The sequence below is a fragment of the Vanacampus margaritifer genome, chromosome 1, assembly GCF_051991255.1.
Source record: "Vanacampus margaritifer isolate UIUO_Vmar chromosome 1, RoL_Vmar_1.0, whole genome shotgun sequence".
In the NCBI taxonomy this organism is placed as follows: domain Eukaryota; kingdom Metazoa; phylum Chordata; class Actinopteri; order Syngnathiformes; family Syngnathidae; genus Vanacampus; species Vanacampus margaritifer.
The window spans coordinates 55171760-55185847 of NC_135432.1; the positions used below are offsets into that span (position 1 = coordinate 55171760).

General features: G+C 40.7%; 1 protein-coding gene across 3 annotated transcripts in view; it reads left to right on the plus strand.

Annotated features, from left to right (window-relative positions):
- The window catches only part of LOC144041559 (pleckstrin homology domain-containing family G member 3-like), a 29949-nt gene that overhangs the window by 12563 nt on the left and 3298 nt on the right, over positions 1-14088 (plus strand). The window contains exons 3-17 of one of the 3 annotated variants that reach the window (XM_077555345.1): positions 2896-3422; positions 6068-6168; positions 7313-7382; positions 7470-7516; positions 7599-7749; positions 7846-7977; positions 8058-8240; positions 8506-8598; positions 9796-9882; positions 9956-9986; positions 10054-10185; positions 10311-10343; positions 11054-11064; positions 12371-12712; positions 13790-13897. In XM_077555345.1, the coding sequence (XP_077411471.1) occupies positions 2896-3422; positions 6068-6168; positions 7313-7382; positions 7470-7516; positions 7599-7749; positions 7846-7977; positions 8058-8240; positions 8506-8598; positions 9796-9882; positions 9956-9986; positions 10054-10185; positions 10311-10343; positions 11054-11064; positions 12371-12712; positions 13790-13897 (2048 nt within the window). The remainder of the gene's footprint in view (positions 1-2895; positions 3423-6067; positions 6169-7312; positions 7383-7469; positions 7517-7598; positions 7750-7845; positions 7978-8057; positions 8241-8505; positions 8599-9795; positions 9883-9955; positions 9987-10053; positions 10186-10310; positions 10344-11053; positions 11065-12370; positions 12713-13789; positions 13898-14088) is intronic. The other 2 variants (XM_077555347.1, XM_077555346.1) reach the window with 2 other exon arrangements.

Here is a 14088-nt window from a genome sequence, read left to right on the forward strand (position 1 = left end):
TGTAACTTTTGATGAAAGACTTTCAGCTACAATCACAGATGAACAGTTGATGAAATTCAATACAGTAAGAGTAACTTCACGAAGGGCTATTTTGAATGTAGTCCAAATACTATACCGTCTCTGTAGTCTTGACTTGGTTAATGTTTATATTGGAGAGATAACCACTGTATTGATGCGCTGCTAAAACAAACAAGGTTGTATACCTTGAAAAAGTATGGTTGTGGATAAAAAGCGTATATGTAGTGTCATGTGATCTAACGGTATAAACATTTCAAAAAAAGTTTGCACTTCCGAGAACAAATTGTGAGATTAACTGAAAAGTGAATTGCAGTTTAGAAACACTGTTTGAGCGCATTGTATTTAGATGATAATAATAGCTGTGTGGAAAATAGATGAGTGTGAAGTAGTATGGGCACATTACTGTGTGATCATGCGCATTATTTTGTGTGTTATTGACAAAGCATCATTGGCATGCGTGTCTTACAATGGCACGTTCTTTAGGTGTAAATGGATGTGAGAAGGTATACCTTTTTATGACACTCTTTACATCTCTTTCTTACGAAGAATGTTTATCTAATGATTTCCAGACATGGCCTTAATGCACACAAACGGAAGTCCACAAACCCAACGGTTGTCGTGGTAGCTTTCTTTAAACTTTAATTTAAGATCATTATAATACCAGTTTTGGTTGTACACATGACAGGAGTGACACCGTAATGGGTCCGGCCTTGTCTATATGTCTACACATCCTGCTGAGATCAGCAGCAATTGTTTGCAGATGTTGAAGAGACTCGGGTCGCTCTACCGTTTCAAAATTCAGCAATCCAGTCTTAAATATGAGCGTTGAAACTAAAAGCACAGTGCTCCATTTTATTTTTTGCTTGTAGTGCTTTTTGCGCCATTTTTGCTTCTCTCTTTTACGTACCACAGCAGAGTTATTATGAAGGAAGATTTGGGTGGGAGGTGAGAAGGAAAGAGGAAGTGAGTTTCGCAGGCCAGTCCATGGCACAGCTCATAAAGAGGGGCTTGGCAAAGGAAGCAGATGGCTGGTATGTAATAGCTCGGTGCTCTCCTCCCGTTTTTTGCACCATCAACCCTGTAGTTTGTCACGGAGCATAAACAGCGGTCGTCTCCCACTAGCCTGCCCCTCTGTTTTGTGGATAGTGAGGCGAGTAGACCGAGTAACCGAGGGCGCACAAGCCTCTTTTCAGCTCAGGACTGAGTCATGGAAAGTAGGAGGGTGCCAGATGTGCGTGCATGCGAATAAACTGGAAGGCCGTCATTCAGTTGTCAAACTTCTTTGACAGCTTTTCTCTGCTCTCGTGTGAAATTTCTGGCTCGCGCAGCTTGCTTTATTCCAAGAAGAACAATACAAGGTTGTTATTATCAGTCGAGTCAAGTGGATATGCTGGCGAAGAGTTCCACATTTTCTCTTGGGCTTTAATGGTTACGTTTTCAAATGTGGGCTGACTTTCCATGATGCAGAGCTAATGATGAATATTTATGCTTAACTTGTCAACACTGATGTCGGCGAGTGGATTTCAAGCTGACGACACGAGCTACATCTGTGAGCTATCAGCGCCAAATTATTCTCGCCATCCCCACTTGGCAATAGACTTGACCTGAACCATTTCACTTTACAGTTGTAGCTTTATTCAGTCCAGTTTATTAGTCTGAAGTCCAAATACGTCGACAGAGACTCACTTCTGTTATTTAGCATGAAATGTGTTTGACCCCTTTTTAAACTAACAAATAGCTCAGGAAATGGAGCTCTCTTTACAGTGGCAACTGAGTACCACTGTGTCCCACATTCTATGACTTGGTATATTTTGGATCCTCTGTGTGGAAAAATCCTCTTCTGGCCAGGGACAATGTGAAACTGAATATGTACAGTATTTCTTTAGAATTTCAATGCAGGCTAAAAGGGTATATCAACAAACTTCTTGGTCCCTTTGCTCTCATCATGTTTATTTCATTCTGTTTTTCTAGAGTTGGGCCAAGGTTTGGTTGAGCAGTCAGGGGAATGAGAAATGGCAGAGTGCTTTCCTAAAAAATGTCATTTTTGTTATTGTGCCATGTCATTAATGATTTGAGTGCAAATAAATTACTGTTATATATTCTGGTGTTTTGGTCTAATTATAGGACTTCTTAACCGAGAGCTGTCTGTCACCACATTCTGAAACCGGACCACTGGACTTTTTGCCCCAGATAACTACAATTTGTCCTGACATACACAATTCACACATCTAAATGAAAGTACTATTTGCTGATTAACTTACTACTAATCTAGTTTTAGGGGGGGGGGGGGGGGGATCCTGTAGAAAATAATGGACACTGTTAAGTGTCATAATAGAGTTAAATAGCCTATATTTCAATTTTGACCTTAATAATTGGAGCATCTGTTTTCAAAGCTTTTAATTGCGCTTCAATCAATTCCGCACTGTTTACCAACATGATAGCAAGAAAAACAAATATTAAATGTATGGTCAAGTTAATTGTTGTTTTTTTGTTATGCTGATCTCTCTTAATTTTTTTTTCACCTTTTATATTCAACGCCCTTATTCTAAAATTTGCGGTGTCTGGTATAACTGTATGTCTGATGTTCCAACCCGTGTCAAAATCGGTCAAAATTTGACACATTTAAATTAAGAGATGTTTCGCAACGTCATGCCTGATGATGGTGGTTTGACATCTTAAGTTTTGCGTGCCTTTTTTCCTGGAAAATTTCACAAATACTGCCTCCATCTTTTGGGACATTGAACAAAGTTTGAAATGTTTTCCCCAAAAAGGCACACAAAAAACATTCCTAAAGGATAATGTTTTTTTAAATCAGATTTTACAGTTGACTTATGACATGTACCCTTTTTTTTTTGTGTATTCCTCTCATCTGTATAGAATATCCTCAGTTACCCTCGCCCCTCTCCGCTGGAGAACATGAACCAACAAGCACATATTTAGAACCAGACTGTTACAACCAACTATGTGCAGAGCCATTGGATGGAGAAGGCGAACGTCCAGTAAGTCTAGTGTCCACCTTGTCTTCCGGATCGTCCCGCGACAGCCGCAGCCTATTCGGGAGCACCGTGACCCTTCCTTCCTCCTGCACACCACCCATACCCAGCGAGGAGGACATCGACTTGGAGCTGAGCCCGGCCGACAGCACTGCCGAGCAGACGAGGGACCAGAGCCCTGGCCTCGCACAGTCCCGCGGACTACGGAAGCCGCACCGAATCGGCAACCAGTGGAATAACAACAACGCCTCCTCCAACAGGCAGAGTCCACAGATCCTTCACATCGCCGTTTCGCCCGTTGTCACGGAAACAATGGCGCCCAACCCAAAACTGACACACGTGGACAGAGTAGTCATGGAGATCATCGAAACAGAGCGCATGTATGTCAAAGACCTGCGCAGCATTGTAGAGGTGAGTCAATATTGTCTTTACTGTACAAGGAATCCTCTTCCGCATGGGAGAATGTTTTATTTGGAAGATTGTAGAGTTATGACTTGATGTCTACAAGGTGTTCTACATACACCAGTGTGTTTATTTATTTACATTGCAGTGAGTGTTCTCATATTTGATGGACACAATACAGGTCTTTCATGGCCCGAGCTTTGCTTTTGAAACGAGATCATCACAGAGATGTGGCGTATTGAAATAGGATTTTACCGCTCAACAATTCATCCATCTAGGGCTGGGCGAAATGGCCCAAAAATAATTTAATTTTAATAATTTAAATAATTGTACTTTGTTTGTTTCGATTTAAACTTATTTGCTCCCAAAAACGTATAACTATGTTCTATTTTAAATGTTTTAATTGTCCCAAAGCTGTATTTATATGTTGTTGTTTTTTTAATGCTAGAGCATACAGAAGGTTTTGAACGGTTAAAGCATTAGTAGTTATTACAAAAACGGCCAGCAGGTGGCAGCAGAGTATACAAGATCAACCAGGGCCATGTTGAAAACAAGCATTTACCCACAGTTCTAAGCAGATTTGTGAATAATGATGAAACTTAGCTATATTGTAATGTTAATTGCTGCAAAACGGAACCAGATATAAATATACTTTTTTCGTGATGAAAGGTTAGACTCTAATCTTTCTTTTGGTAGGTTCAATGTTTTTTTATAGCAATAGAACACAATATTCTGTGGGCCTTGCAAAATCAGTCAAAATTCAGTAAAACAGCTGGGAACGAAGGGGATTGCTTCATTGAGAATGGCTGTGAGTGAATGATAGTTTGGTAAATGGATGGATGGATATTTATAAGTCATTTACTCCCAGCCATTTTCACAGAAGCAATCCCCTTCACTCCCGGCTGTTTTACTGGATTTTGACTGATTTTGCAAGGCCCACAGAATATTGTGTTCTATTGCTATAAAAACAAAAGAAAGATTACAGTCTCTTTCTTTCTGTTTACATTTTGCAGCAATTAGCATTAGAATATAGCTAAGTTTCATTTAGAATTGTGAGTAAATGAGCTTTTTCCCAACATGGCCCTGGTTGATCTCTTTTAATCCAGAAGACAAAATTGAATTTCACGATTTAGCAAATTTTGAATGATTCTCTTTTCAAAATAACGATTAATCGAATTAATTTGATGTATTGCCCAGCCCTATTTTGTAGTCTGGAAACAACTAGCTGACATAGAAACCTCTTTAGGGCCTCAATCATGCGTGTAGCATAGAAACAGGAGCACTTAGCTGTCAGACAAGCCCCTGCTACTAATGGTAATGTGTTTAACATGTGAGGCATTTCTCAAACAGGCTGGCTGTAAAGCAACAATCACCTTTCCTCACCTTGTCTCGCGCCACACTGGCGTCTGAGTCTACACACTTCAAATCATGACCTCCCACTATTTCAGTTGCCATGCTTGGTCTGGCTACAGCTGTAAAGTCATACAAGGCCCTGCTTTCCAGCCAACGCAAACAGTCCCACGATGCAAAAGAGCAGCGGGGTTTTCCACAGGCTACGATGTGAGAACATATTCTTGTACAGATGCATCCGCTACCACTGCAGTCTTAATCGCATTGATCCATGAGTTGTTTTATCACACTGGAGCTCAGATGAAGCAAAGAAGTGAGAAACGTGTGCTGACCTCATCAAAGCACTCTTCTCGATATGACACATAACCCAGTGACAGCTGTCGAAACTATGTCCATCCGTTCTTTTTCGATATTGTTTCATCACTCGCTCACATGCCTCTCATTCTCAACTGTCCATTCAGTGGGAGTGGAGAGAACAGCTGTGTGACCCAGATGGTCTCACACAGCCAATTACGAGCCCCAACACCTGGCTTTAGCTCACCCACAAGTCGTCATAAGCAACAAGCACGTGAAGGATCCCTTCAAAAGTGACGAGGGCTGAAGTTGCAATAAAAAGTATTTTCGATCAGCAGCTTGTAGAAGTGCAAAGACTGAGCCTTCCTAGCTCCCACACTTTGCTAAAGGTCACGTGTGTGTGTGGTGCTCTCATTGTGCAGGAATCTGCATCGACAATGCTGTGCAGTTCTTTCACAAGTCAGATGTGGACTGCACTACATGTACTCACTGTGTATGTCTTTTGGGGCCGTCTTTTGGGTGCGAGAGGCAAATTGCTGGTGCACTCTTACATAGTCTCTACTTCTGTACGTTTGTCTCTTGTCCACATTCTCTGCTACTTGTTTGTATGACACGTGAGTGTGTAACAGAGCATGGTGGAGTAAAGTCAATTTTATCTCCTGTGAATTGGATATGTTGTTATCTGACCTGGAACGAAGTAAACAGGGTCGGGGGGGATAAAGCAGTGGATGTTTATGGTCTGTGTCAATCATGGCGGCCTATAAATAAGTGGAGTGAATCATTTTGTAGGATCACATCACTAACAAGTTAATTTTCCATTACAGCTAAACCTAAATAAAGACATCAAATTGTAATCATATTTATATGATTTAAAATCAATCAATATTTTTCTTTAAAGTAGGCTAGGTAAAGCATGCACGTGCTTGCTCCCCCTATTGGTATAAATATGCAAGTGTGAAAGGATCAGCATTTGTGATGATGTGAGCCCATCTCCGCCGCTTGTTTTCCAGGACTACTTGGCTCACATTATCGATACGAGCAACCTTCCCATACGCCCGGAGCAAGTGTGCGCTCTCTTTGGAAACATTGAGGATATTTATGAATTCAACAGGTATGTTCTCGCCTCTGTAATCACACCGATGAGCATTATTCTGATTTCACATGATTTTACTTTGAACTCAAGATAAGGACCAATGACGAGAAAAACAAATGAGCTGAAATCATTAATTCCCCTTGATAATTTTCCCTTTCTTATAGCATGTGTGCTTCTATGTATTATTTTTAGTTTGATAACCAAGTGTGTGACTAATATGATGATTACAAATCATTTTTGCCAAGTTCTGATATTTTACCCAGTGTCTCCAAGAGGCACAAACACAATTTACGTCAGCAGGTGGCCATTGCTGACCCTACTGCTTGCCAAAACACACATTAACATTCCTCTCATAGTGAGGCGCTACTCTGGCAATTCCACAGAATCCTGAAAAGTGTCGCATTTTGACATTTTAAGCCCATTTATGGGTGCCTATTCAAGGAATAGAATGATTTTTGTTTGGTATAGTTTTACTGTTTTTCCTTTACAAAAGGAAATTCCACTTCCACAGTCAGAGCGCTCAATTGAAGTAATATTTGCAAACAAGCTTTCTTTCTGTTTGATTCATTAAAAAAATAAATGATGACACAATGATGTTGCGTTGAGAATCCGATTCACTCGCTCGTAACAAAGATTGAATGTCCACTACAGTATATTGGACTTGGACAGTTCAGCTTGCATTGTCATACAGCATAGAAATTATACTCGTTTACTTACATTCCTGAACAGAAAAAAAAACAATCTTAAGTGATTGTTATGCTTGATTTAATTTCTCACTTCTAAGAGAAGCACAGTTCAACATTGTACTAAAAAAAAAAAGTGAAATTCTTTATTCCTCTTCAAAATGATTGAAAGTCTCCAAAGCACTCTCATGTGTGATCTAATACATTTGTTAAGCATACTGTATGTTTCCCAGGCTACAATTTCATATAACAAGAGAGAAAATGTTGGGATGCTGAGTTTCTAAGGTTTCAAATCATCCTGGCTTGAAGGCTCAGCTCCACAGCAAATGTGGCTTCTATATTACAGTGTGCACTGCCCACTAGTGGCAAGAAAGGGCATAACATTATTGTCAATAAGCACTCATAGTCCAGTATTCCTCTTCAATAATACGTTTATGTTAAAGCCTTCTTCATGGAATGCTCTGTTGCGTCTCTTTCAGTGAGTTGTTGCAGTCGTTGGACATGTGTGACAACGACCCTGTGGCCATCGCCCAATGCTTTGTAGATAAGGTGAGTGTTGTTATCATCCTCACAATGTTTTTCAGGAAACAGACAGGATACACGTGTCATGGGATTGTTTTCTCTTTGGTTCCCCAGAGTGAATATTTTGAAATCTACACCCAATATTGCACCAACTATCCAAAGTAAGAGCTGCAAACGTGTATTGCTTTAGGATTCCTGGCGATATGTTGATGTTGACAAAACATCTTTTCCACAATCCTCTAGTTCCGTCGCAGCACTGACTGACTGCATGAGGAGTAAAACCTTGGCAAAGTTCTTCAAGGATCGTCAAGCTGCTCTGAAGCGTTCTCTGCCTTTGGGTTCTTTCCTTCTCAAGCCAGTACAGAGGATTCTAAAATATCACCTGCTGCTTCAGGTAAAGACCGTCTTGGCGGTTGTTTTGCTTCTCCTACTTGGAAATTCCTTTCCACATTGTCCCTTTTTTCTTCTTCATTTTTTTTGTAAATAAAAGGAAATTGCAAAGCACTTCGGCCCAGACGAGGAGGGGTATGAGGTAGTCCAGGAGGCCATAGACACCATGACAGGGGTGGCCTGGTACATCAACGACATGAAGAGGAAACACGAGCACGCCGTCAGAGTGCAGGTTTGCTACAATTATGGCGCACAAACACGGTAGCGCGTGAGAAGAATGCTGACCTTGCAGTTTTTGACATCTACGCGCAGGAGATCCAATCCCTTTTGATCAACTGGAAGGGTCCTGACCTGACCACTTTCGGCGAGCTGGCGCTGGAGGGCACCTTTCATGTCCTCCGGGCAAAGAACAGTCGCACACTCTTCCTGTTTGAAAAGATGCTGCTCATCACCAAAAGAAGAGGAGAGCATTATGTCTACAAGACGCATATCTCAGTATGTTTTTTTTTTTTTGTAGTATTAATTGTAATTGATAATGCCTTTATGTGGCTTCTTTAAATTACAGAATAATGAACAAAATTGCAGGTTTGTATAGTTTTAAGATCTGATGTCGACTCAAATGAATATAGTGGTAAATAATGTGGCAAATTGAACATATATAGTCAAGTCATACTAAATTTCCATGAGAGCAGGTTCAATTATGAAGTTAACTGGGCCTTTCTTCTCGCATAATCTTACAGTACGCTTACTGTGATTTTAGTGTTCCACCTTGATGCTACTCGACAGTGCAAAGGACCCTCTACTTTTCAGTGTGATCCACTTCAAGCATCCCAAACAGCCCCATACAGTGCAGGTAAATGAACAGCAGCACGTCCTCAATTGTCCCTCGACAAAATGGAATGTGGTCAATTTGAGTATGTGATGTTTACAGTATGCCCGGCAGCAATAGAAAGTGAACACCGCCCCGGCCTTACAATTGGGATTTCAAAAAAAGATTCCATTTTGGCCTACGATTTTTCAAAAATTTCAGGCTTTGTTGAGACGACAGAAAAGGAGCTTTTGGCATGGCAAGGCCTGAAAACATATGTGCAAATGAGCAGAGTCCAGACCCAAATCCAATTGCAAAACCTGGGAGGGGAAATGAACACAGGAGATGCCCTCACAGTCTGACAGATTTGGAGCACTTTAGTGTGCAAAGAGTGACACTTACCCAAGATTATTATACTGACTAACAAAATAACTATTCGTTTTGTTAATGAAATTAACACGAGTGCTTTAGAAAATAGGTAACTAACAAACTACATTTTCAATTTATTAAACAAATTAAAAGTAGATAATCGTATGAAAATGCCCTTCGTTTTTGTATTAATTTATTATAATACGGTCAATACATACCGGTGCATGCCTTTAGGATTCATTTTGTAAATATTATTTATTTAGGAAGGCCTAACTGTAATTTGGAATTGTAGTTAACTTTATTACACGATGCTTAGTAACCTTATTTTTCAAACTTGCATTTGCCAAATACTGTGCATTAAAAAAAATAATAATACAAACTAATCTCCAACGAAGCATTTCCGAAAAATAGAAATAATAAAAACTAACAAAACCGCTTTAAAACAAAAACAAAACCTCATTAAAACATTTTTTAAAAGCAACACGGAGTAAAATCTAACTACGATGAAAAATCCGAAACTTGTATAACCCTGCTCCGATGCCAAAAAGACTGAAAGCTGTCTTAAAAGCAAAAAAAAAAAGTGCTCCAACAAAGAGCATTCTCGTCTCCACCTAAGAGAGATGCTTCTTTTCCACTGTAATTGTACTATATTGTTTCATTTTCAAACTATTATTTAGTATCACAGTATCATTTTTTTTTTTTACTTCCATAAAAACAGACCGTATGTTTACTTCCTTGACCCACTTTATTTTGAAGAATGATCACAGCAATAAATATTAGTTTAAGACGCTGCTGGCGGGGCTACATTGTGTCGTCGTGCCAGCACACGTCATCCGTAGCTTCAATAACATTGACAAGGGCTTGTTGTTGTAGGCTAAATCCGTAGAAGAGAAGCGTCTCTGGTTCCATCACATCAAGAGGCTCATTCTCGAGAACCACAACGCCATTGTTCCGCCAAAGGTACACAACAATGTCCATTCACTGTATAACCTCATCACTTTCTGACACAACACTCTAATCCCGCTCATTTTAGGCAAAAGAAGCTATCGTCGACAATTCTAATTGTGAGTATGATAAGTGTTTTTCTTTTTTTTTGGGGTTTGGTTATTTACATTCTTTATCTGTTGGTAGTTGTGAGGTCAAATCAAAATTCTTATTTAGGTGTTGGGAAGTACCACTGTAGCCCAGAGAGGGTGGAGAGAGCAGATTCCTACCATTCGGATGACTTTCATCTTGCAGGATGGAATGGGAGGAGGCGATCAGGTGAAATACTGCACATCCGTATTTTGTACCCGTCACGCCGCACACAACCCCATCTGCATAAATATTGTACATATAAATAACCAGTGTTTCATAAGGGCATCGTCTTTTTCCCCCATTTCTTTTAGAACCCGCTAAACAAATCATAAAAAGTGCAAAAGGTCAGTATATTGTTTTATCAAATCCAATGTATTAAAAGTAGCTTTGTTATGGAGATGCACATCTTATCTACTGGCCCAGAAAGCCCTCAAGCCAACCTGGTGGTTAAGTGTCATAAGAGCTTTTCCAATTCTCATCGCACATCTGCTTTGTTCACACTCAAAGATGGCTGCTAACCAGATCAAAAGACACACTCCCACTCCACTGGCCTCACCCGTAATGAAGTTAATTGTATGCCATCGGCGCCACAAGCGCTTTTCAACAGGCAAATTCAGCCCTGCCCTCGGGCCCGCTCACATTTGTCATAATTGTCCATTATGAAAGAGAAAAGCTCTGTATTCTTGTCCCAGGGTTTTAGTCTATTACTCCCAGTTGACTGTGCATCCGTTTTTTTTTTTTTGCACTCCGGCGTAATCGAGACGTAATTTTCATGTCAGCCTTCCCATCTCGGTGAGGGAGTTGCTCATCACATCCTGGATAATTGTATCATGTTCAGTACGAGAGAATGATGTCGCTAATTGACATTTATCTAATCATAAGGCCTCCCGTGAGTCTGGGTCAGACTAACCACTGGTCTGCTCACTCCCTGCTTGTGTCCCGACTAATTGGCGCAAGATTCATGTGATACTCGGCTTGTTTGCGCATGAAATATTGAACCGGGACATCATTTGTTAATATCTGTGTCTATGTTTTCTCTCTGCTTTTCTTACAGATGTTCTGAAGGTAAGTGTTGGAGATGTAGACCGGTGCATGTATTCTCAATCGCAGTCTTAGCTTCATGTCAAAATAACTTGTTTTTTACTATAAGAACAGCCAAAAGAAGTTTTCACAAAAGTGTTGTTCCATGCCAAATCACCTAGTGGGTTTATCCAATGAGATTTTTATTTTTATGAAACATGGTAGACTTGTTGATAACACAACACTAAATCTAATAAAAATTTAGGTCAGTCTGAGCGGGGGTTTGAGAGCGACGGCCCGCTGAATTTTTTACATTTTCAGCAAAAATGTGTATGTATGTCAGGAATATGTGAAGGTATGGATACCAAAAAAAAACACATCTCTGACACTTTTATATATTTTAGAGAACATGTGAGAGTTTTCATCTGATGAATTTTTTTAAGGTCACTTTCAAGGTCGAAATTACACGTCTAAAAGTCACATTACTAAATTATTAGAGCTGTCAAACGATTACATTTTTTAATCAGATTAATCACATCTTAGAGTTTTGATTAATCACGATTAATCGCTTAACAAAAACGGGTTGTTTTTTTAATTAAAATTTGTTCCCGCCAAATTTGAAAAGCACCGGTTATGTGTTAATTCTTTTGACATTTAATGTTATGAGGACGCCTTCAACATTTTTTGATTCACTGCACATGCTCATCCTCTGCATGATTTAAAACGGGGTAAAAAATAACCCCAGTATTTTGACATGAACAAATATTTTAAATGTGATACGCAAATATTTATTAAATGCTTTACTTTAATGCATGCAATTATGTTGATTGCTCAAACACAACCTGTGCTACCTTTAACGTAGCCATCCGCTGGTCAAAATTAATAGTGCGATTAATCTGCGTTAATTCATGATTAATGCGAATTAATCAGTTAACGCTTTAATATGCACCAATCGTCTCAATGAAACCTTTGTTGAACTCACTTTCCAACAATACCTATTTTGTGAAGATAAATCTAGTAGTTTCTGAGATATAAGAGTTCAAAGGAAGGCGGCCACGCCCCTTTTTGCAGAACATTTCCAAATTCAGCAGGTTGTAACTCCCAAACTCCTCATTTGATTGACCTAAAATTTGAGATTTAATGTGCCATCACTATCAACAAGCACACCAAGTTTCATTCAAATCAAAATCTGCTTAGTTAAACTCACTGGGTGATTTGTCATGGAACGAGCCAAAACAAGCTATGACTTGCCACGGACAACCAAATCGGTATCTCATCGGAAGCCAAAGCAGCTTCACGATTCCATCCCATTAAGTTTAATATTAAACCACATCTGTGACCTCACACACAGCATGCCGAGAGTGAGAGTGCCCTGCTGGGGGGCAGGCACCCGCCGAGTATCAAGACACAGGCTTCCAGTCTAGACGAGCCCCTGGACGAGAGGCCCGACGTGGAGGACGGCGTGCAGCAGCAAAGTTCCACCACGGCAAACGTGAGCTCCTCGCCTTGTGAGGGGCGTCTGAAGTTGCCGTCGGCAGAGCAGGAAAATCAAGAGGATGAGGAAGGAGAGTGTTACAAGGAGGATTTACTGATGGGGGACGACCAGGTAGCCGACTTTGCCAGCTCGGTGTTGGCAGCCATCTCCTGCTGGCACTCTCGAGCCCGGGCTTTGCTTTCTTCTCACTTCACAACGGTGAGGGTTTCCAGCCACCCACGACTTTTTTCCCGTTTCCTGCCTCCTTCCGCTTGCTCACCGCTGCTCTCGACCCCTCTTTTCGCCCACGTTGGCCCTCGTCCCGCTCTTGTCTGTACGCACGCATCCCGCTAACGGCTGCGTGTGCGCCGCGCACAATGAATGAGTCAGGTTGTATTTGTGTTCTTGTGGGCTGAAACGGCGCCACATGCGCGGCATGTTTCTTTGTTTGCACGGCTCCATCTCTGCATGCGTTGAGATGATGTTTTCCTCTTCTGTCTAGTGTCAATGTCAGCATGCTGCGTTTCATGATTACTTTGAAGTGAAACTCATTTGCATCATGGCCGTCGAATGAAAATGTCCTGCTTGACTTCAAAGGTTCATGCCGCCATCTTATTCAAGTGGAAGTCAACCCAAATATGTTCTATGCGCCTCTACAAGATTAAACATGATTTATTGATTAATATTGCATTTGTGGAATTTTAATTAAGCAACAGAATCCACCCGTTTTTATCCAAATCGGCCCAGTGGCGGCCATTTTGCCACTTGTTTTCAAATGAAAATGACATCATTGTTGCTGAGGTAAGGACCAATCATGGCTGACCTGTTTTCTGACGCTGAGCCGTGATTGGGTTGTTACCTGAGCAACTGTGATGTCATTTTTGGTACACAGCAAGTGGCAAAATGGCCGCCACTGGACCCTGAGATGGATAAAAACAGGTGAATTTTGTTGTTTAATTCATATTCCACAATCACAACATTAGTCAAAATCCTAGTGGTTTTGCATACAACATATTATTGTAAAGAATTTTTTGGGCTTGACTTTCTTTTTTACACGATTACAATAGCGCAAGATTCGGTTGCTCTTTGATGAACATTTTCCCTTCCAAGTTTTCATAATCACCTTCATTGTTATTGCGCAATGCAATACTGAACGTGTTAAGTTGGAAGACTCGAATTCTATTATTTTTCCAAGGCTATTTGACTCCATTTCAAGTATTGCTGACAACAATAATCATTCTGCTGAGCACTGCCCACGATTAAAAGATTTTAAATGAAACGCATGGACTCTTTCAGGATGACGAAGTCAGCGATTCCACTCAGCTGACCGACACGCCGAGAAAGGACACTGGAGAAATTGGCAGCCGTGAAGACAAACACAGCTATGTCGCCGAGACAGGACAGGTCATTTTCTCCTTTTTCTCGTACTGGCTCTGCGAATAACTGCTCGCTCATTCAATGCTACAATAGACAGACTCGTGCATGTAGTTTAGTTGGAACGACACGTTTCACTGAAATCATATGGGGGCTGTATTAGTTACGTGAGCAGTCGGCACCGTGATGAGATTTCGAGTCCAACTGCAGCTCTTAAGGGA